The 21,966-nt window shown below is 36.5% G+C and overlaps 2 protein-coding genes across 2 annotated transcripts; one reads left to right on the forward strand and one right to left on the reverse strand.

Annotated features, from left to right (window-relative positions):
• Positions 1-273: 273 nt before the first annotated feature.
• Positions 274-4,158, reverse strand: LOC104110249 (protein Dr1 homolog). The gene is made up of 6 exons (XM_009619698.4): positions 3,770-4,158; positions 3,595-3,656; positions 2,659-2,748; positions 1,816-1,910; positions 1,017-1,085; positions 274-695 (listed from the first exon to the last, which is right to left on the reverse strand). Exons 2-6 carry the CDS (start codon positions 3,647-3,649, stop codon positions 528-530), a joined length of 477 nt encoding a protein of 158 aa, XP_009617993.1. The 5' UTR covers positions 3,650-3,656; positions 3,770-4,158; the 3' UTR covers positions 274-527.
• Positions 4,159-6,856: 2,698 nt separating this feature from the next.
• LOC104110248 (G patch domain-containing protein TGH) lies at positions 6,857-21,825 on the forward strand. The gene is made up of 16 exons (XM_009619697.4): positions 6,857-7,190; positions 7,788-7,878; positions 7,991-8,085; positions 8,517-8,617; positions 9,210-9,271; positions 9,353-9,427; positions 11,160-11,311; positions 12,354-12,429; positions 12,508-12,594; positions 12,716-12,793; positions 13,700-13,844; positions 14,871-15,360; positions 15,837-16,118; positions 16,197-16,325; positions 19,294-19,512; positions 20,558-21,825. Exons 1-16 carry the CDS (start codon positions 7,056-7,058, stop codon positions 21,356-21,358), a joined length of 3,018 nt encoding a protein of 1,005 aa, XP_009617992.1. The 5' UTR covers positions 6,857-7,055; the 3' UTR covers positions 21,359-21,825.
• Positions 21,826-21,966: the final 141 nt, after the last annotated feature.

Consider the following 21,966-nt stretch of genomic DNA (forward strand, 5'->3'; position numbering starts at 1 on the left):
AACTATAGGAGATTAAGATTCAAATGCCAGTAAAAACGAAGACAGTTAGGTATAAAGGTGGATCAAAACGAATACCAATTAGGCAACTTACAAGGACTGTAACCGTGAGCACTAAGTTGAGTTGTAAAGCCACTACAGCAATGACCAATTAAGTGTATAGCGACCATCACATTCATCATTCGTCCTACAATTTTTATTAGGTAAAAGTAATAAAGATGCAAACCCGGACAATGGTGTCCTGGTGGGGGCTGAGTGGTAGTGTGAAGAGCCAACTGATGACAAAGAGCACTAGCAATTTCCACTCTGACTAATATAAATATACTAAAAGCACTTGTTGAGTGTAGAGGACATTCTAAAGCAAATTCACTAATTACAGAACATATGGACATAATTAAAAGTGTACAAATTGAGCTCGAGTCCACAAGCCAGCGCAGGTGCCAGGAGCTTTTTGCACATGATAGAAGAGAAACCACCTCTAAAACGACTGAAAGATGCTTGCCTACAGGGAAAAAAAAAAGGTCCTAAAGTTAGCTATCCAATCTTTGATCTGCTTCTGAGTCTTGCTGTTTGGGCGGAGCTGTAACAACTCCATTCATCCTAGCACGTGCTTCAGCAAACATCCTCTGTTGCGCAGCCAACGCTTCTTCTTCAGTCATTTCAGCTACATTGCTACACTTCCCAGCTCTCACAGTATCCTGTGGAAGAAACAAAAAGCAAAGGGCAATTGTCAATGAAAATCTTTTCACCATTAAATCATTTCACATGGTTGCAAAAATTGTCGGATTCAAAATAACTGTCGGTTAGCAGACGATTGGCTAAATTCTCTAGCCATATGCAGAGGTTTAGGGATCAAAGGTGAGGCGAAAAAAAGAGGAATGAATATAACACTTTGTGACGCATCCAAGAAAGGTCGGATACTTCCTTTCAACAGCAGAAGGATGTATTAAAACGTCCTAATTTTAGGCCACTCATAGATTCCAACTCATGTGAAAAGGCAGAAATGAGCCCTTACGTACCACAGTCTCCAGCTTGTGTTGTTCATATGCGGCAAAAACTTCTTCAATATACTCCCCAAAACCAAGAACCTGAAAGACAAAAGTTGTTCATAATTCCAAGGAAACGGAAGAATCCAACAAATTTTTACAGGTTAACATTTTAAAATAACATAAAGGTAAACTATTTTAATTAAAGTTTCTTGCTATTCAACACTAACAATTGAAGAAGTATTTGTACCACACTTAAAAGTTAAAACTGGGGGTTGCTCTGATGGTAAGCAACCTCCACTTCCAACCAAGAGGTTGTGAGTTCGAGTCACACCAAGAGCAAGGTGGTGAGTTCTTGGAGGGAAGGATGCCGAGGGTCTATTGGAAACAGCCTCTCTACCTCATGGTAGGGGTAAGGTCTGCGTACACACTACCCTCCCCAGACCCCACTAGTGGGATTATACTGGGTTGTTGTTGTTGTTGTTGTTAAAAGTTAAAACTGGTAAATGGGTTTCACAGTGAAATGTTGTTCCCAGAGACCAAAAGAAACTAGAATGTGATTTCTGCAATTGATGTGGCCTAACATCATGTCGGGGGAGAAACAAACTAGCAAACCCAAACATGAAAGTAATTAACAACATTTGCATTTCATTATCCTTATTGGCATTGTGCAACTTCGTGAGCTAGGATGAGAAGTAGATTTGAACTTCTTTAAATCACCTTCAAATGAACTCATGCTAAGAGTGATTATAGGTGAAAAAGACAGAGAAATGCAAACAGAGCAAGATGAAGATGATGACCATAATAGAGAAACTGCAGGATCAAGAAGTACCTCTAAAGCCTTGAGTACATGCTCTGGTGCAATTGTTCGTTTATCTTCTCTATTACAAACTTCATTTGATTCTGATGAGATAAGATTGATGAACTCTGCACAATAACAATGAAAGGCAGGACACCATGCAAATTAAAAATAGAACCACATTAAGAAGATTCGACAATATATGAAGTCAAGCAATGACCTTTTTTTAGGGAATGTAAAGAGATGATATTATATAATATAGTAGAAGGAAAGAAGATAGGAGAAACTTCAGTGCTGTTCAAATAGCAAACAAACATCACCAACCAAAACATTAACGGAAATATGCTTATCAAATACATCAAAGTAAGTAAACAAAAGCAGTATAACAAAACAAATTATTACATTGCATTTCTATCAACCACATCCCAATAGACCTTGAATGAACAAAAAGATTTGTTGTCTTATAAAAAAGGATTAAGGAATAGGTATCAAGTTTCATTAGAACTCTCTTTTCGAGTTACCAGGAGTAATCTACGGAATACAACTTAAGATGAGTTAAGAAGAACTTGAATGCCTTTTTAGTTACTAGTACTATACAACTATGTCCTAAACTTATGCTTATCACATCCCCTGTCTTGTGTCTCAAAACACTAAATCGGCAGAGTGACAACCAAGAGCTAACAAACAACTAGAGCAAAAGTTTCCTAGTCAGCTGTTGCCCTCCAATGCAAATACAGATTATTAATTATTCCCCCAACTATTCTAGAGAAGCATAGCTGCTATTAAAAGCAAACGCTACTGACAACAGCTTAGCACACTAACATAACGTTAAACTATACTCAAAAATTATATCAGACAACATTCAAATCAACTCACCTACACAACATTCAATCAAAAGATCCTGAGCATCTCGAGCAACACGGACATCAGGAGGCAACATCTCTTTAATAATCTTTGTCATAGTTGCTGAGAATAGAAAATAGTACTATCAGTACAATATTCAGCAAATCAAACAGATAAGTAAGCCATCAGGCAAACTCACATATTTATCAAATAAAAAGAACCACGTGATTTAAACAAAAAAAAATTCAGGGCATAAGGTGAGACCAGAAGCAACAAAAAAAATCAATATTGCCACTGTTTGGCTTTAGCAACTGAAATCATCAATCTCATTATCTAATAAATTAGATTTTTTTTCAGAAGCAGTTAGTATCACTTAAGTCACCCACAAGTCAATTTTTACCCTCTTTGAAAATATTTCACAAAATCCCCTTTCCCAGCAGGGGAGGAGCTAAAGGGAGGCAAGACAGTTCAATTGAACCCCCTTCCAGAAAATTGTAGTGTGAAAAAACCCAAAAACAATTTTTTTTGTTCCATATAAACTGTTTCCCTTTGACCCGAGGGAAGATTCTAGTGTAGTGGTAAAGGGCTTAAGGGGGTTCAAAAATTGCTATAGGTCACAGGTTCATATCTGAGGTATGACACTTCAGTAATTTTTTTTGAAACCCTTGTATGAATTTCTGGCTCCGCCAATATGATTCAAGCCTTGTAAAATTGCTAGGATGGCTTTTGGTAACCCTAATCCCTTCTCCAAGAGAAATTAATATCACTCTCTGCTTACTCCCTATACATCCGCTCAAAATCTCGTAATATTAGGATTTAACACCAACCAAACAGGGAAAACATGATAATTCACCAAAAAAACCATCAAAAAACATAATCACAAGAGCTACAAAAACAGAGAAATATATATCATTCTATGAATATATACCAGACATATTCATAGATAACATAGAGAAGGAAAAGGAAAACCTTTGGGAAGTGAAGCATCCTCCTTCGTTTTACCAACGATATCCATCGGATCCATTTTAACCCTTCAAAACCAAATCAAAATCTCGAATTTAATACCAAATTCACAAATTTTTAGAAATAAACGAAATCGACAACAGCTGATACCTGAAACCAAATATGAAACAATTATTTTTACCTTACAAGGAGACACTGCGAAACTGGCAGATTGACGAGAAAATTGAGCAGCAAATCGGCCGATTGGAAGAAATCGGAAAGGGATGGAAGTAGGTGATCGGAGTCGCTGACGGTGGTGGTTCATGGTGGATATAGAGAGAAGGATGTGTCCGCAGACGACTAGGGCAAAGCGCATTCAACGAGGGATTCTCCACGCGCGAAGCGGGAGGTGTCGTGTATAATCCACGGGTCCCATTATTCTTGTGGATGCTAAATGGGGCGTGGGACGCACGCATGAGCGAAGTGTGTGGGATAGCATGTGACGTATGTTGCTTATATAGTTTTCAGCAAAACGAAAAAAGGTCGGGTGGATGGAGTTAGTGGTTGCCAATGAAAGGGAGAGGAGACGAGAAACTTTCCGACTCTGCTGGATCTGCCAATTATGTGATGCCAACCCCATTTCGCTCAATATGGGCCTTCTGTAGTTGGGCTCGGGGCTCCATTTTGGAATAGAATCATTACACAAATAGTTGGACGAATTTACTGTTTACATTTTTTAACTGATATATTTAGTGGGCGTTTGGATATAAGAATTGTAAAATTCCAAAATAGGGGGAAAAAAAATTTCTAAGTGAAAATAATATTTAAAATTTAGAGTTGTGTTTGGACATGAATATAATTTTGGGTTGTTTTTGAAGTTTTGTGAGTGATTTGAGTGAAAATTTTGAAAAACAACATTTTGGAGTTTATCAAATTTTTAAAAATTTTCAAAATGCATCTTCAAGTGAAAATTGAAAATTTTATGAACAAACACTGATTTCAAAAAAAAAAAAAAAAAATTGGAAAAAAGAAAAAATTTCTTATGTCCAAACGGGTTCTTAGATTATACACTAATTATACACTCCTGCTTTTTAGTTTAAGTGGCTAAATGATTGGCTATCTAAATTAATTCTTCTTTCAAATCTGTCATTTCGGCTAAGACCTTTTTGGCTTGAGAAAATGATCAAAATGGTCTTTAATATATAGAGTTTGGACTACTTTGGTCCTTGATATATATTCTTAACTTAAATAGTCTTCAACGTATGTGAAAAGTGACCATTTTTAGTCCTAAAACACACAAAAATAGAGAAAGTGAACATTTTTAGTCCTAAAACACACAAAAATAGAGAAGCTTTTGCCTCTTTCAAGATCGATCGAAAACTAGTTGTAATAAGTTTCTAGCTTTATTCCACCACTAGGTCAATTGCATAAGTTAAATGTATGATTAAAACGTAGATTTAGTTTCAAAGTATACATTACACAACCTATTTGAGCGCCACATATTTAATTAATTAAATATTTGCTCTACGCTGAACAAGTTCTATCGATAAAAGTTTGTGATAAAAAAAAACTAGCTTTATTTTTACTAATTATATTAATAAGTCTTTACTGGAAAAGTACTTGTCGAAATGTCAATACTGCAAAGTGTTAAGTTTTACATATGCAGCCTGACAATCATAAATAAAGTTTGTTCAAATAAGAAAAATATTTATACTTTCCGCTTGTACATTTATTTTTAATAGCTAAATCTGATAGTGAATAAGGAATCAAACATAATAAACTTAGAGTATTCGTTTAATTAGTGTTTTAGAAGACGTTTCGTTCTAGTTTATATATTCATTTAAAGATTCTATTATGTCGCACATAATAAGTTTTATTTTTAAATAATTATGTTATACTATTTTCATTTTCATTCCTAGGATTATTAGGAACTAGAATATTATTTTTATAACTCAACAGCAACAACAACAAAAAAAATAGTAGTTTCTCACAAGTGGGGTATGAGGAGGGTAAAATGTACGCAGTCATACCCCTACCCCTAAAAGGGCAGAGATGCTGTTTCCGATAGATCCACGGCTAGAGAACGACCGAAAAAGAAAAGGTAATTTCAACCAGAAATTCAGTTTTACAACTCAAGTATGTTTTATCATAGTCATGCTATAGGCATTTTTACATCTTTTACTTTGTGAAGTTAAATAAAATATTATTTTGTATGGTTCGTGCACATAATGGTATATTTATAATATATATTATTTTTCTATTAATTTTATAATTTTTGGATTTTTTTTATAAGTTTACTGCATTTTTATTTATATATTTATCTTATTAATTTATAATATATTAAAACCAAAATATCCATGGAGTTTAGCCCTGCGTCACAAGGCTTAGGTCTCGTCGTCTCGCCACATATCCACACCTTTTAAAACACTACATTTAATATGTTTTTGCCTTGACAATAAATTTTGTAAGTATGTCAACAGAGAAACAATTTTTGCCCACTTTGTGCATTTCTTATTAGTATCAAAATTGTATTACATGTTGATGGATAATAGATTTTAGAATTAGAAATGCCTTCAATTGTGAACTAGCTTTCATATAACTGGCATAAAATTATTAACCTTTTTGTGAATATGTACCAACAAAATTGGTGGCACATCTTAATTCAAATGTAATTGATTGGTGAATTTATAAATGCAACATCTGTTATATTATCTAGATCACCAACATTTGCATTTGTATAATTTATTATCACAATTGTTTAATCTATATTATTGGTATTTGCCTATATAACATATTATTTTATATTCATGGAGTAAAAATAAGGCAATAGCCTATAATGAAATATAACTCTGATTAAAGAATTTCAAATGCTATTGGTCAATAAATCTAACTAATTAAAGAAAATAATAATAAAATATTAAAAAACTACTCATGTCATCAATTTGCTAGTGATAATCAAAATTCAAAATTTCATCTATAATACACGTAATATTAAACAACAGTCATTTAGAAATATCCATAGCATATTTAACAAATTCATCAAATAACTTTTTCATATATATTTGAATGATCGTAAGAATATAATTTTAAATAAAATATGTTATAATATGAACTATAGACAAATCACTTAAGGTGAAAAAAGTATTAATTTATTGCCATAAAATATCAAAATGTGTTTCTTGTATTAGAGTATGAGGATACAAAAAGGACTACATAGGGTGATTGTCGATTATTAAAGAGAGAAGCATTTTGTGCTCGGTAGAGGAGGGGAAACCCCAATTAAAATACGCCAAACGTATAAAAGGTTGATTAACAATTCAGAAAGCCATATTCTATTTCCAAATTTGTTTGTACTAGTAGAGATTATAAAAGACCAGTCAAGTAATGTGACAGAACCGAACCGCCCGAGGCCCTGAGCCCCGTAGTAGACTGTAGAATTCACGCCGTTGTCTGTATATCCGCACATCGGAGGCAAATTTCTTGAATCAATGGACGGCGACGAGGAAGATTTCGTATTCTACGGAACACCTATAGAACGAGAAGAAGATGTGACCAGCCGCAAGAAGAAGGCCGTCGCTGAGGCCTCTGGCCAGTTGCGAACCCTTGCCCCATGGAAACAAGAGGTACTCGATTTGATGGATTAATGAGTTTCAATTTTTTTCTGCTCGTTTCTTGTGTGAAATTACTTGAGTTCCAGTTTAGCAATGTAACCTCGTTTTTTATACATTGTGCAGCACCTTTTTTTTTTGTGTGTGTGTGGGGGGGGGGGGGGGGGGGGTGTAAATATCATGTGTACCTTGTTGAGTTTAAGGTAGTTTTCACTGATAGTATAAGAAAGTTGATAATTTGTTTTTACGTTTTTGCCTAACCTAGGGTCGTTTGGTTCAATTGTGGGATAGACAAGGATATCTCATGGGATTAGCTATCCCACCTCTATATGGGATAGCTAATACCACCATTTTGGTATAAAATTTATACCGGTATTAACTAATACCCATAACCAAGCATGGGATAAATACAATCCCAAATTCTATTCCGCTATTAGTATCCTTATCCTGATAACCAAATGACCTACTACTTTATTAATACCTGTAACCCATTTAAACACATGTCCATGCCGATTAAAATAGGTGCTTGATCAAAGTTGTTCATCCGCACAAGCTTTGTTGTTTATCTGCTTCCATCTGATTTTTTTACTTATTAGACAAATTGATTTTCAGGTCACAGATGAAGAGGGACGGAGGAGATTTCATGGGGCATTTACTGGCGGTTTTTCTGCTGGATACTACAATACAGTTGGCTCTAAAGAGGGTAGAGTGTAATTTCCCATTTTATTGTTGAGCTTCATTTCAGTGACTTTTGATAAATTTATTGGACCTACTGATGTGAGATTCCTTTTGAACCATTTATAACAATGTTGTAGGATGGACTCCGCAGTCATTTACGTCGTCCAGGAAAAACAGAGCTGAATTCAAACAACAGAGTCTCTTTAACTTCTTGGATGATGATGAGAAAGATGTATGTTCTCTTTCTTGCACTTTCATCATAGTTATAATAAGAATATTGAATGGTATATTATTTTGCATTTATGTTACACCTAGAAATTTCAATAAATGCTGACAAAACATCAGCTTTTGTCTGGAAATATGAGAGAGCGAAGGATGCTATGCTTACTCAAAAGATAATTTATTATCAGTTAACGTCCTCTTGCAAAAACAAACTCGGTCTATTTACTTTGACAGAGAATTTTTGAGAGAATATCCGTTTACTGTTTAATCACACAATCTCCACTGTTGCCTTGGCAATTCTAGCTTCTACGGCTTCATGGTGCTCATTTTGTGAATTGTGTGGAAGCGTAAAATGACATGTTTTTGAGTTGAGCTGGTACTGATCATCCGTTCGTTATTGTTTCTGTTTCCCTATAAGCTTACTCTAGTTTTACATCATAGGAAATGGAGGGTCGTCTGGGGACCTCGATGCAATATGATACATTTGGGTTTACTGCTGCTGAAGTTGCTCGTAAACAAGCTGAGAAGGAGCAAAATCAGAGGTGTTCTATTGTGTTTAGCTGATTCGTATGTATAAAATTGTTAGTCTGTTAGCTTAGACTGTTGTAATCTAAATATCCTTACCTCATGAAGTGCAACCCTGTTTCTTGCATTCTTTCTGCACAATTTTTTATCACTATTGAAAGGATTTTATGTCCATTTTACATTAAGGCATGTTCTCTCGTTACTATATCATATATGCTTTGCATCTTCCTTAAGGTTGTGATTATTAAATGACCGCATAATGGGTGAGATAGTCTCCTCCTTGATGTACAGATATTATTCTCAGCAACAGATGTAGATGACATTGCAAATGAATAATTTTCTCGATGTACCAGGAGTATAGCTTCCCTTATTTGCTGCTTTTACCTATGCTGTCCGTGCCAGCCTACCCTATTCAACATGACTCAGTTAATAGTTGTGTTAAAACTTTTATTCTCTGTTTTTCGTTAGTGTTGGTTCCATCTGCACTCGAGTAGAACTAGATTCAAGGAACCTTTGATGTTTAAATTCCCTTCTTTGTGCTTTAATTTAATTACTCTTTTCCTTCATTTTTTTTTTTTTGGTACTTCTAAAATCTTGCTTGTACTGCAGGCCCTCTGCTATACCTGGACCAGTTCCGGACGAAGTGGTACTTCCAGCGCCAGAGTCCATTGGTCTGATTCTATGCCCATTGAGAAGTGCCGTTCGTTCGTGAAGAGAATAATTTCTCACTGTGTATTCTTATTTTTGGGCAGGGCTCAAATTACTGCAGAAGATGGGATGGCGACGTGGTCGCTCAATTAAGGACTCACATACTGATTCGATATATAGTATGCGTCTACATTAAAAATCCCTTTTCCCTATGTCATGCTTAGTCTGCTGAATACTTTTAATGTACTGTGCATTTCCCCGCATGCAATATTGGGCTCAGGTGTAATTTAGCCATACGTGCTTCAAATTGTTTATGTTTTTTGGTTGGCTGGGCAAGATTGGGGAGTATTACAGATATTTATTTTCCATATTTATATGTGTATATAGGAAGGTAATATGAAGTGGAAAATCCAACTAGAAGATGGTATTCCTTTTGAATTCTGAAAATTCAATTTTCATAGCCTTAGTTGTGCTTTTGAAAATTTCGGAATTTGAATGTAATTTAGGTCTTTTTAGTGTGGTGCTCAATCAAGTGATAAATATTCTTATGGCTTCTTTTTCTGGACTCCAGAAAGATTTTATGCTCACGTTTTCATATAGAAAGCTTCGGTTTAAAGTCATTACCCAAAGGGACATGATTAGCTAAAGATTCATAACTTGAGGTTTTGGAACATTTGTGAACTTTGTTATGTACCGCTCCAGCAAAAACCACAATTGTTCTATGCATCTCTATTTTTGTGAGGATCCTTCAGAGGTCCTTCCATTTTTAGTCAATGAAATTCAGTGAAAGTTTGTTCAACTAAGCTGTGACTGATTTTCGGGACCATGTTCTTGTCTCTCTGCTGGTTATATCGCCCTCATTAGGGAACATTGGTGGTCAAAATGTGTATATGGTGATGCGGGTTGGTAATTTTTGATGTAATCCTGGTCGGTATCCTTATATTCTCTTAGTATGAATTTACAATTCTTGTCCTTGGAAGTTTAATCTAGTAGTTGAGTCCCTTGATGAGTTCAGTAGACAGCCGGGGACACTTAAACATACTAGACCAGTATGTTATTGAGCTTTTGAAAAACAAGCGCGAAAAGAACTTTAGCAATGACTTAATTGGGCGCAGCTTTTAAGCTGCTAGAAGATAACTGTTAAGACCGGGAGGAAGCCGTCATGAATTTCCACTAGTTTTTGCAGAATGCTTTAACTAGTTGTTTGGCTCTGGTAGAACTTTAGTTAGATATTGAAAATTTTGTATAGTCCAATCAGTTCTTGACAGATTGTCAGAAGCAAAAATATCGGAGTTGACAAATTGACCTTACTAGAGTACTTTTGCACTGGTTTAAGAAAGCTATTTAGACTGGAAGGAAGTGTGAACTTATTTTTTTAGTGACAATGGTGTCTGGCCAACTTTAGCGCACCTTGACTATCCATTGGATACCTGCTACCTCCCATGAATACAAGTACCCAGTAGTTCTGCCCTTTAAAGCTTGGGTTGATAGGAAGAAATCATTCAGTGACTTGAAGTAGAGACTCCATGGTTCTCCTCCCACTTAATTAACCACTAGGCCGTGGGTGCTGAGTGTGAACTTATTTTACAAGTTTCATCAGAATTCTTTTCCTTTGTTTCTTGAGAGTTATTTTAATGACGCCTAACATTTCTCTTGTACATTTATGGTACATATTTGGTGTTCAAGGATACCTTCATAGAGAATTGGGGTTACCTGTTTGCCTTTGTTCTTGGCGTAATTTTTTGGGTGTAGTGTTTGATCATTGTTCAAAAAAGTTACCCAATTATTTTGAAGTTAAATATTTCTCATGCTTTATGAACTGAGTGGATTACTTTCTCAAAAGAAAATAAAAATTAGTGGATTTGTTGGAATATGTATATTCAGTAAACGCGTCTCTCTTTTGATCTGTAGATGCTAGGAGAGAGGCAAGAAAAGCTTTTCTTGCATTTTCTTTTGCTGATGTCAACACACAACCTTTGCGCTCCGTGCTAGTTGAAGATGATGCTGATAATATTGTGGATCTACCAACTGATGACGGGAGTCAGTTTTCGAAGAGCACACCGGTGTGTCTGATACTTTATATCTTCAAGTCTTTTTTCATCATCCAGGGCTTTAAATTTCTGTTACAATTTTTGAAAGTTGACTGTTTCACCGTCTTATTAATTGCATCTCATCCTCATGGTAATGCTTCATTTAGTATGTTTTGTTACTGGCGTGGCCAGTGTGAGTATAAGACTGTCGAGATTTTGCTGTTTTTTTTTTGGGGGGCGATACAATGATGCTATCGATTTTCTTAAAGCATTCGTTTCTTATAACTTATGCCCCTAACCTTTTAGGAGTGCCTGATGTGCGGATTTCAGTTTTTTCTTTCTCTTTCAACTAGAACAAAGTCAGGTTATCAGTTGCCGAACTTTTTGATTGTATGATTTCTCAAGTTTCTTCTATTCACTTTTTTGTTTGGTGAAAGAAGAGAATGTCAATTGAAGCTAGTGATTGACTTATGTTACCCTAAATAATGAATAGTATTAACATCTTCTATGAACATGTTACACGTGGAGGGAATTTAGATTACAACATACTAACTCATTGCATGTATTTGCCGACCTAACATAGTTCTTCTGCCCGACATCTTTTTCTGACAAAAATAATTTTCTTAGAAAATGAAAAGTAAAAGGAGAACGAAAGCTGTCCTCAATAGACAACATTATAAGATGTAAATCAATTAAAGATCTAAAAAAGAAGTGCACACAGGCCTTTGGAGATTGGTTACTTCAAGAAACAGTTTTTTTGTCATGCCATTCAATGGCAAGAAACTCTCTTTCTCAATACATTCCTTTTTCATGAAATCTTTTGAGTTTTCAATATTTGAGAACTGATAAAGACAAAATGGGATTTCTCCATTTGGGTTGGATGCATTCGTTCCTACTACATGATTGTAAGCGAGATCAGAAGATTGTCATTTGTTTGCATTCTTTCTTTTTCTTTTTGATAACAAAAATCATGGTTTTGTATTCTTACAGAAATTTATATGCTCTCTCTTTTAATTTATGCTTTGGGATACTTGGTTCCCTAACTTTTCTGGGGGTTGTTTCTTTACTTATTTAGGTTTATGTGCTAAACCCAAAGGAGGACTTGCATGGTTTAGGCTATGATCCTTACAAACATGCTCCTGAGTTTAGAGGTACTTTCTGTCTCAATATAGAGAAAACATTAGCTGAGCTCTTACATAGTGTCAGACTAAGTGCTTTGCTTATTTCAGAAAAGAAGAGGTCACGGATGTCTAAGAGTAGGGAAATGGGGCATCGACAACCTCAAGTCTTGAAGGACAGCCTCTTTGGTTTCAAATGTAAGATTTACTCCACGTGTTTTCAGATTTTAGGGTTGCTTTCCATATAGTACCTTTTATCTTCTTTCAAAGACTGCATTATCTATGTAGGCTCTTTAACTATTTGGGTTGATTTTATCAGCAGGAAGGGTTGCTCCTGGATTTGGTATTGGGGCACTTGAAGATCTTGATGTTGAAGATGAAGATGTGTATGCATCAGGTTTATGTCTTCTTCTTTTGGCTGCATAATCAAGTTCGCAAAAGTAAACAAATAAAGTCAGGTTTTTATTGATAAGTACAAGAATCAGTAAATTAGTTTTAGGAATATGGACTATGGAAATTCCTCTGCTGCCTTCTTTTATTCTTCTCTTATGAAGACAAGACCATTTTTTCGGTTGTGTCTATTCCTTTGTTTTGTTGCAGAAACTCTGGTGCAGCTTATGCCTTATGGTTATACCAAGCACCACCGCTGAGTTTATGCTCATTGATCTTTAATGAAATTCTTTATTAGTTATCAAAAAAGTTTATGCTCATTGACTGGCCCCAGGGAGGGGGGAGGGAGTAGTGGTTGGTGACCAAAAGTTCGGGATAGGAAATTGAGGCTTAAAAAGTTTGAAATTCATATGTTATCAATGGGGAATTTCATTGGTGCAAAAGGCATAAGTAAGGTTTAATAGAAGTCCGTTTATAGGGGGTGCAAAATGCACTCTGGTGCACTTTTCAAGTAAGTTTATTGAAGTCCCTTCCGTTCTTAAGTTTCTTTTGTATTTGCAAAATGTCTTTACTACCTTCTATTTTTCTTTCCCCATTTGTACTTATCAAGAAAGAAGTAGTGTTTATAAGTTAGAGATTATAGCTTCGTTTTGCCATCCTGGATTTGCAGTACTTTTGTTCCCTCTCTAAGTAGACTTTTCCTGAATACAGTCAAGTGCTGTCCTGCATGCTCGTTTGGTCCAATTTGCAGGTTGGAAACTGCAAAGTATAAACACTATTTTTCTATCTTCTAATGTCGGGTGATCTTATAACTTCCCTGTTAATTATGTCTTTATTCGCACCCCTCCAGCTCGTAATAGTGCAACGTGGTTGTGCGTGAAAGTTTCTTATCTTGGCTATAATTTCTTAACAGGTTATGACTTCGAAGAGACGTATGTCGAGGAAGTTGAAGAGCCTTCAAGACCAAAGGTGGAGAATCTGAAACTGTTGGACAGGAAGGCGCATGATGTTTTACCTGGTTTTAGTGCTGCTTCAAAGTCCGATTATCAGCTGGAAAGGTATTCTCATGACACTTATTCTTTTATCCGAAGAAACTCAAGCTGTTTGTATCTTCTCCACCTTTAATTATCTCATTGCGCCCGCTTGAACGCAGTTCAATCTAGAAGATAAAGAAAATCAGATGGTGTATATAATGTTGAAGCATGCCATTTTATTTTTCCTTGGATGGATGAAGGATATGTTTTTGAGCAGAGGATCTGCATCTGTGGGTGCACCCAGATGGACTAACAAGAAAAACAGCCAATATGTCACTATTGAAGTAAATAAAAAGCTTTTGTAATACAGTAATTGGAATAATTTTTGGACTTATTTTGTACACTTAATGTCTATTATGCATGGCCCAACATGTTCAAATTACTGTCTATAGCTATACCCCATGTTTTCTATCTTGGTTTGTCCATTTTAGTACCAGACTATGCAGATAAACAAGCCGTGTCTTGGTCTTCCACTGGACAAATATGCCTTTCATAATTTACAACGTCCCCCTTTTTTTATTAGAATGAGATTTCGAAGGAATGTTTTGTACGCCATTCATTGGCTGCAATAGAGCTAACAAACCGAAGGTAGATATTAAGATGAGAGAGCTGGTGACATGATAAAGGCCAGATGTTCTTATCTCCTAACTGTGGGACTTCAGTTTCAGCACCCACAGAAGGTAATGCCTAGAGGAGAAGTTATCATCTGTTGATAAGTCTTTATCCAAAAAAAAAGAAGAGAAAAATGAAAAAATCCATTGATAAAGAAATTTAATAGCAAAATTCCTAAGACCATTTTTGGTTCTTCCACAACAATTTTTAGCTCTCTGCAATAAGGGCCGTCACTTTGCTTTGTTGTGGTCATGAAGGATTTAATGACTCCTTTATCCGTTTTTTTTGTTTCCTCATATATTCTACAGCTGCTATTTCTCTAGATGCGATCAAGAAATTAAGTTATTTAAGGTGTATGGCTGCATACTTGCATATGATAGAAACATTGTCAACTTTTTTTTCCAACTCTAACTCAAATTTATTCACCAATATCAACAGATTTGATCCTCCAGTGATTCCACAGAATTTTGTTCCCCATCATAAGTTTGCAGCTCCGCTTGACTTTGATTACAAAACTCCCAATATCCCTCCCCCTGATGTTCCATCTCCGGAGGATAATAATCTTAGAATCTTGATTGAAGGGTTGGCTACATTAGTAGCTCGTTCCGGTAAATTACTTGAGGACATTTCTAGAGAAAAAAATCAGTTCAACCCTCTATTTTGTTTCCTGAATGGAGGAACGGGTCATGACTATTATGCAAGGAAACTTTGGGAGGAGAGACAGAAACGTAATGATCAAGGCAAACAACAGGTGGATGCAAAAATGTCTCGGAATGTGCAGAAGATGACCGCAGAAAGCCGTGGTCAGATATTAGGAGAAAAGCCTATCGAAAGAAGTTTGAAAGATGCAAATACTGCTGGTATATCTGCTGATGCGATCAATTTCCCATCCAATCTTTCAGATACATTTACTAAACCTGCTTCAGTGGTAAGTAGTTCACTACGGGATAGCTTTAGTATAGCTTGATACTCATTTTCGGCTGAATAAATCTTTGGTTGTTTCACGAACTATCTTGGCACCATTTTAAGTCAACTTTGGTAGGGGTCGGTCATGGTAGTGTCTTACTGTTTGTCTTTTCTGGTGTCCAAGACAAAGGTTGGTATACTTGGGAGCCTGGTTCCTTTTTTTTAAAACTTAATTTTTGGCCTCGACTTTTAAGTTTAAAAATGTCATCATATGTATAGTGATCATCAAAGTTGGCCACTTTTAGTTCAAGAGTTGTCTCGTTTATGTAGCAAGCTGTATTCAGATTTAGTGCTGAGTAACTAGTAGATTAGTGTTTAAGACCTCAAAAATGAAAAAAAATGCATTTGAGGTTAGAAAGGCATGCATGGGTTAGTTTTGCCACAGCGTACACTGGAATTTGTTTTGATGATTGCTGATTCTGAACTTCCTTTCTGCAGACTGAACTTCCTGAAGCTGCAAAGCCTTTCCGAGATGATCCTGCTAAGCAAGAAAGGTTCGAGCAGTTTCTGAAGGAAAAATACCACGGAGGTCTTCGCCCTAAAGATGGTAGTGGAGCAAGTAATATGTCAGAAGCTGCCCGTGCTCGTGAAAGGTTAGAATTTGAGTCTGTAGCCGAGGCAATAAATAAAGGAAAATGGGGAAAAGAAAGTGTTCCTCCTAATGAGTTTTTCTCAAGTACATTAGCTACTGCAGGATTGCAATTCACTTCTGGAGTTGAGGTACGTACATTATCTAACTTCTGAGTGAATGGTTTGAAGTTGGCAGTTTATCCTGATTTCAACTGCTGTCTGTTGCAGCTACCTAAATTTGGTAAAGATGATGGTTTAGCGGCAGCAAAAATGTACCCAAAACGGGAGAAATTCCAGTGGCGACCTTCACCTCTTCTTTGCAAGCGCTATGATCTTAATGACCCTTATATGGGCAAGGTACCAACAATTACTGTATATTTCATGATTGTTATGTATCAATCTATCAAACTCTACCCCTGTACTTTGGCTGGGCACTGGTATCTCCTGAAGAAATTGCAGTTGTTGAAGTCATCAACTTTTTCTTTTTATGAAAGTTCAGTTGGGCTTCCTGTGTTTTCTCAGGAAAGCTCCTTCCCTTTTTTTTTTTTTTGGTAACTGTGGTGTCCGGGACGATTAATCCACAGGGTACCTGATACCTTCCACTAACACATGTACCTACTAATTCACTAAGAGTTAAGCTCATCTTCTCGCTAGCAGTGAGGTTGGTTTTGGTAGATGAGAGGACAGTTGACAGATGATTGTGATACGGGTTGTTTTCCTTTTTTATTTTTATTTTTTTACTGTAATTGATTGTCACAGTAAACATTCTTGAGTGTAGGAATTTTCTGAATTTCTTGTCTAAGTGATGGAATTTAATGGATCTGATATATTTAGGCTTTTGCTTGTGATGTAGGCTGTGATTATAACTTGGAAAGATAAAGGGTCTCCTTGTTATCCGCAGATACCTAGTTGCCTCTTAGTATGGCTGTCCAACAGGACGGGACGGGACGGGACAAATTAGCCGGGACGGTGGCGGGATGGGATGACATTTAGCCGGGACGGTGGCGGGACGGGACGAAACGGGACGAAATGGTAGGCCCATCCCGTCCCACTAACAAACGGGACGGGACGGACGGTAGGCCCATCCCGTCCCGCGAACAAACGGGATGGGGCGGAACGGGACGGGGCGGGTTCGCGGGCCTTAAGTGCCGTTTTAAAAAAAATAATTATTTAAGCATTGAGTTTGGCAACGACTATTCTTTTGACAATGACTAAGTTTTTAAAGTTTGCAACAACTAGTTTTTTGACTTATTTAATAAACTTAAAAATTAAACCGGAAATTAGGAAACTAAGTAAAGAATTATAAAATATTAAAACAAAAGACTTGTAATGAAATATTCTAGTAATTATAAATTTATAATAGAGTTATAATTTATTTAATATAATTTCAAGCCATTAAGTAACTAAGTAAGAGTGTAAGACAATTCATAAAGAAAATTCAACGCTTAGAGCCTTTTATTTTATTAATAGAACTTTCAAATCTCACATATAAATATAATTCTTTTGAAGAGCACCTAATCTACGCAGCCTCTTTCTAGGAAGGGTTCTGTTTGAACTAGGCCTCTTAGTAGCCAATTACAAATTATCATACTAATATTTGTAAGCTCTTATATAACTTCGTTGTAACTTATCTATAATTTCTCTCGGACATTGTTCTGGAATTGACAATGTTGATTGATGTTCCATGAGTTCCATGTCGTCATCGCTCCCAGTGCTAAGTATCTTATTGTATTCTTCTTCTTCCCTAGTGGTTAATTTTTCAAAACCAAGATTTCTTCTTTCTGAATTAATCCAATCTCTGAATAATACGGAAATCTCTAGGCTGTCCTCCGCTAGTGAATGTCTATGATCTCCGATTTGAAATCTTGTCGCGCTAAAAGCACTCTGCGATGCTACTGATGATGCTTGAATAACAAGGATATCTCGGGCCATTATTGAAAGTGTTGGAAAAGTCTTGCCACGCTCCCTCCACCGTGCCAAAAGTTGTTCGTTGCCTTCTTCGTCTTTAATACTTTCCAATCCTTGATTAAGATAAGAATCAAGTTTATCATCAATAGAGGAATCAAAACCTGTTATATCATCCATATCTTCCCATAAAACTTCTACTCTTAGATTTAGAAGTAGAAGGAGCAGTTTCACCACCTGCTGTTTCCATAGATTTATATTTATCAAACATTGATCTAACATAAGAATATATGTTAGCTTGGCAGTCTTCGAGAGATGGTTGTTTATTTTCTTGAATTGCTAAATTCTCATAAATTTTACGAAGATATTTGGTTTGAAATTTAAAAACATCATTTCTAACCGTGGTCTTAGAAAAACCTTGAAAAACAGGATTATAAGTTTCTTGTATATAATGCACAAAAGCAGGGACAGGCGGGACGGGACGGGACGGGACGGAACGAAACGGGAAGGGACAAACGGGACGAAATGGCCATTCCGTGTCCCATTTAACATGGGCCCATCCCGTTTAGAATTAAGTGGGACGGGACGGGACGGCCCGTCCCGTTGGACAGCCTTACCTCCTAGTAAAATTATTCCTTTTTGATGGATATGGCAAGATTCAAGGGAGTCAAGTTTCCAGGGAGAATTTACCTTATTTGTATGTGGCCTTTTTTAATCTTTTAACTTTTTCTTCAGCTCTCGAAAACGAAAAGTCCCTTTTTATTTATCAATTAAAAAAAGTCATTGCTATATTTGCATTCAACACCTCTTAAATTTTCTGTTCTGGAAGTTGATTTAGGCTTTGTTTGACATAAGAATGTCTTTTACAAAGACTGAAAAGAAAGGGATGGAGAATACAAGATTATGTTGAATCTCATCTAAGAAGAGCAAAATAAAATAAAAAATAAAAAAACTCCTTTGTCATCAGACAGTGGTCTACCACTCACTGTTCTGGTGATCTTTCCAGTCACTCTCTCTCCATCCACCATTCCTGCTATTCTTTTGGCAGCTCTTCCTGCCTTTGTCTGACAACTTTTCTAGCAGCTTTTTTGAAATACTGGCTACTCTGTTATTCTCTCAAGCGTTTAATTTATTGCGGTTGCAGAATGAGCAAACTCAATTTGGTATCCCGCCTTGAGGTTGAGGGGCATCTTACAATGTTAAGATTAGTGTGAGCGTGTTAGCTTGTTAAGTGATAGTGTTAAAATGTTAGAAGTGTTAAGTTTTTAAATTAGATATTGTCCTTGTTAGGCATATTGTTTAGATATATATAAATAAGTGAGTTGTAATTATCTAATTCTGAAGTCATTCAGTACATCCTTATCTAATTCTTTTGTCTTATATCATCAAAGTTGACTGAGTTCTATCTTGTATTATGCAGCCACCCCCAGCTCCACGCTCGAGGAGCAAATTGGACTCACTTGTATTTTTGCCTGATTCTGTTAAAGCTGCAAAGCTTGAAGATGATGTTTCTGGGGATAGGAGCGAATCCTCTCTCCGACTCCAGGAAGGCCGTAAAGAAGGAAAAGAAATGGTTGACCAGGAAATTGAGGTTGAGGCAGAACCAGAAAATATTGAAAGGCCTGTTGATTTGTACAAGGTATTTGTCTTCTTGTCCAAATCAGTTGTTAAAGTATACTGTAGTTCCTTATTGAAAGGAGAGTATTCTTGCTAAGTTCTCTCTTATTTGGGATATTCACAATACTGATTTTGCTATTGGGACAACGATAATATATCTGCGATAAGCTGGTTCTACTTGCTCCTTGATGAGGCGGTATATCAGATGTATGTGATGGATCGTAACCTCGAGGTTACAAGCATGAGGTTAGAAACTAGTGCTTTTAGATTAGGTTAGAAAAAACTAGTGCTTTTGATTACTTAGTGTTTTTAGGGAGGTCAAAAGGGATAGGTGGTACTTTTAGGGAGGTCAAAAGGGATAGTTTCGTAATTAGGTTGTTCTCCAAACCTTGTTTGTTACCCGTGCCAATGGGACCCTCCAATAAGTCTATTGGAATTGGCTCTGTATCAATGGAATCTCATCATAAGTGTGGAATGTTTCTTCTCTCATTTTTCTTTGATTGATGAAGGGTTCGGATGGGTTATTTTCTTCCCAATTTCTAGTTCCACGAATGGGTGAGTGGAGGGTTCTATTGCTTTCTGATTGGGGCTATTGTTCTCAGGAATTCCTCCCTGCTTTGTGGATCAAGTTGGAAAATCTCATGAACTTAGCTAATGCTAGGATTAGTTGGTTCAGTTCCTAGTGCATTGCCTGAAGAAGGATTTTTTGCTGATATTGATTATTTTAAAAAGTAGTAGTTCATTTTGCAACTGCATTACTATTGTTTCTAGCAGATATGTTTTTTCTTCATTTTTTTTTCTTTTTTTTGTTCCCTGTTGTTGGAGTGGGATGGGGTTGGGTTTTCTTAGCGTTTTTAAGATCAATCTGCTAATGAGCGAGTAGTGTGAATTCAATTATCTAATGTGCTTTGTTCCCTGGTGTGTGGTGGGATGGGGTTGGGTCCTTTTCTTAGAGATTGTAAGATCAATCTGCTGTTGAGCAAGTAGTATGAATTGATTTACCTTATGTGCTTTATCTGCTTTGCATAAGCTTACAGCCTATCGTATTGTTCAATATTCATCTGTAGGCTATATTCTCTGACGATTCAGATGATGAAGCAGAAACTAGCAATCAGAATGTTGCAGAGGATCCTCAAAAGAAGGTTGAAACTGCTAATACAACTTTAAATCGCTTAATAGCTGGTGACTTCTTAGAATCATTGGGCAAAGAACTAGGTTTGGAGGTTCCTGTCGATATGCCTTTGCCAGAAAACAAAACCAGTAACCCATCAAAAAAGGATGCTGTTCTGGTAGATCTGGGAGCAAAGAGCATTAACCAATCTGGTAATGGTACATCATCCACTTCCCACACTGTTGATGCGGATTTTTTAGATCCAGTTTTGGCAGTAGGAAATAGCAATCAGAACATCTCTCGAGAAGGTAGATCGGGTAGAGAAGGAACGATAGATATCAACTCTCAGAGAAATGGGCGCGGAGGAACTGGAACTGAAAGATACAGGGATGATGTTGAAAAATATAGGTTTGAAAAGGAAACTCAAGCACATGTATATGCAAAAGCTAAAGGAGATCAGCACCACAATAAGAGTAGCGGTTCATCAGAAGATGAAATTGATAGAAAGCGCAGGCGAGCTCACAGAAGCAGCAGTCCAGATGGGATTGCCTCTTCTCATTCTTCCGAAGATTATAAAGACCGTCATCGTTCAAGGTCACGAAAGAAAAAATCATCTCAGGAAAAGAGTAGTAGAAGCCACTCAAAGCACCATAAACATAGGAGAGACTCTCGGAGTCCTAGTAGACATTCTCGTCACGGTGGTTCAGAAAAAGAACGTAGAGAAGCTAAGAGAGAGAAGCGTAGATACAGGGACTGAAAGATTTCTATTATCTGACCAATTGAAATGGAGCTAAGGAATTACTTTAATTCATTGCTGAATGAATATGTACGATATTCCAGATAAATGGTTTATTTCTACTGGATCAGTTCATGTTACTTGGATTGACTGCTTTGTGCCCATTTGAGCGCTATGCAGAGAGCTCGTGCTCTTTGGTCAATCAATGGGTGCCAAGAGACAGGATGCTAAAGATCTCACTAGGAAAATCCTTTGACTTGCAAGAAATGATCTTCATTCGGTTTGTTCCGGCTCATCTCATCTATCGAGCTTTTGATTGTACAGTGTATAATTGTAGGGTTGGTCTGAATATCTGTTTCATGCTTTAAAGACTTATTTAATGGTAAAGCCGACCAGCTATATTTCTTTCTGGGGTCTTGGGAGTTGGTTTGTACATTCTTTGTATGTGATTCCCTTTTTTACTCTATGAGCAAATGGATTTCTCTATCTATTCTGCTTCAATTTTTCGATACCTCTTTTTCCTTTTCATCTTTCTTTTCTTCTTAGGAAGTTGCCCTGAAAATGGCAAATGTAAACCTGGTAAGGACATCACAAACGGTTTTATTCTTGTCGGAAGTTTAGCTTGTTAA

The sequence above is a fragment of the Nicotiana tomentosiformis genome, chromosome 3 (genome assembly GCF_000390325.3).
Source record: "Nicotiana tomentosiformis chromosome 3, ASM39032v3, whole genome shotgun sequence".
In the NCBI taxonomy this organism is placed as follows: Eukaryota; Viridiplantae; Streptophyta; class Magnoliopsida; order Solanales; family Solanaceae; genus Nicotiana; species Nicotiana tomentosiformis.

Bases quoted from the DNA above. Each gene is read 5' to 3' on its own strand.
- LOC104110249 (XM_009619698.4), bottom strand. From the start codon at position 3,649: ATGGATCCGATGGATATCGTTGGTAAAACGAAGGAGGATGCTTCACTT. The intron at 2,749-3,594 runs GTTTTCCTTTTC...TTCTATTCTCAG, and splicing joins GGATGCTTCACTTCCCAAAG to CAACTATGACAAAGATTATT. The intron at 1,911-2,658 runs GTGAGTTGATTT...GTTATTGTGCAG, and splicing joins TTTGATTGAATGTTGTGTAG to AGTTCATCAATCTTATCTCA.
- LOC104110248 (XM_009619697.4), top strand. From the start codon at position 7,056: ATGGACGGCGACGAGGAAGATTTCGTATTCTACGGAACACCTATAGAA. The intron at 7,879-7,990 runs GTAGAGTGTAAT...ACAATGTTGTAG, and splicing joins TACAGTTGGCTCTAAAGAGG to GATGGACTCCGCAGTCATTT. The intron at 19,513-20,557 runs GTATTTGTCTTC...ATTCATCTGTAG, and splicing joins GGCCTGTTGATTTGTACAAG to GCTATATTCTCTGACGATTC.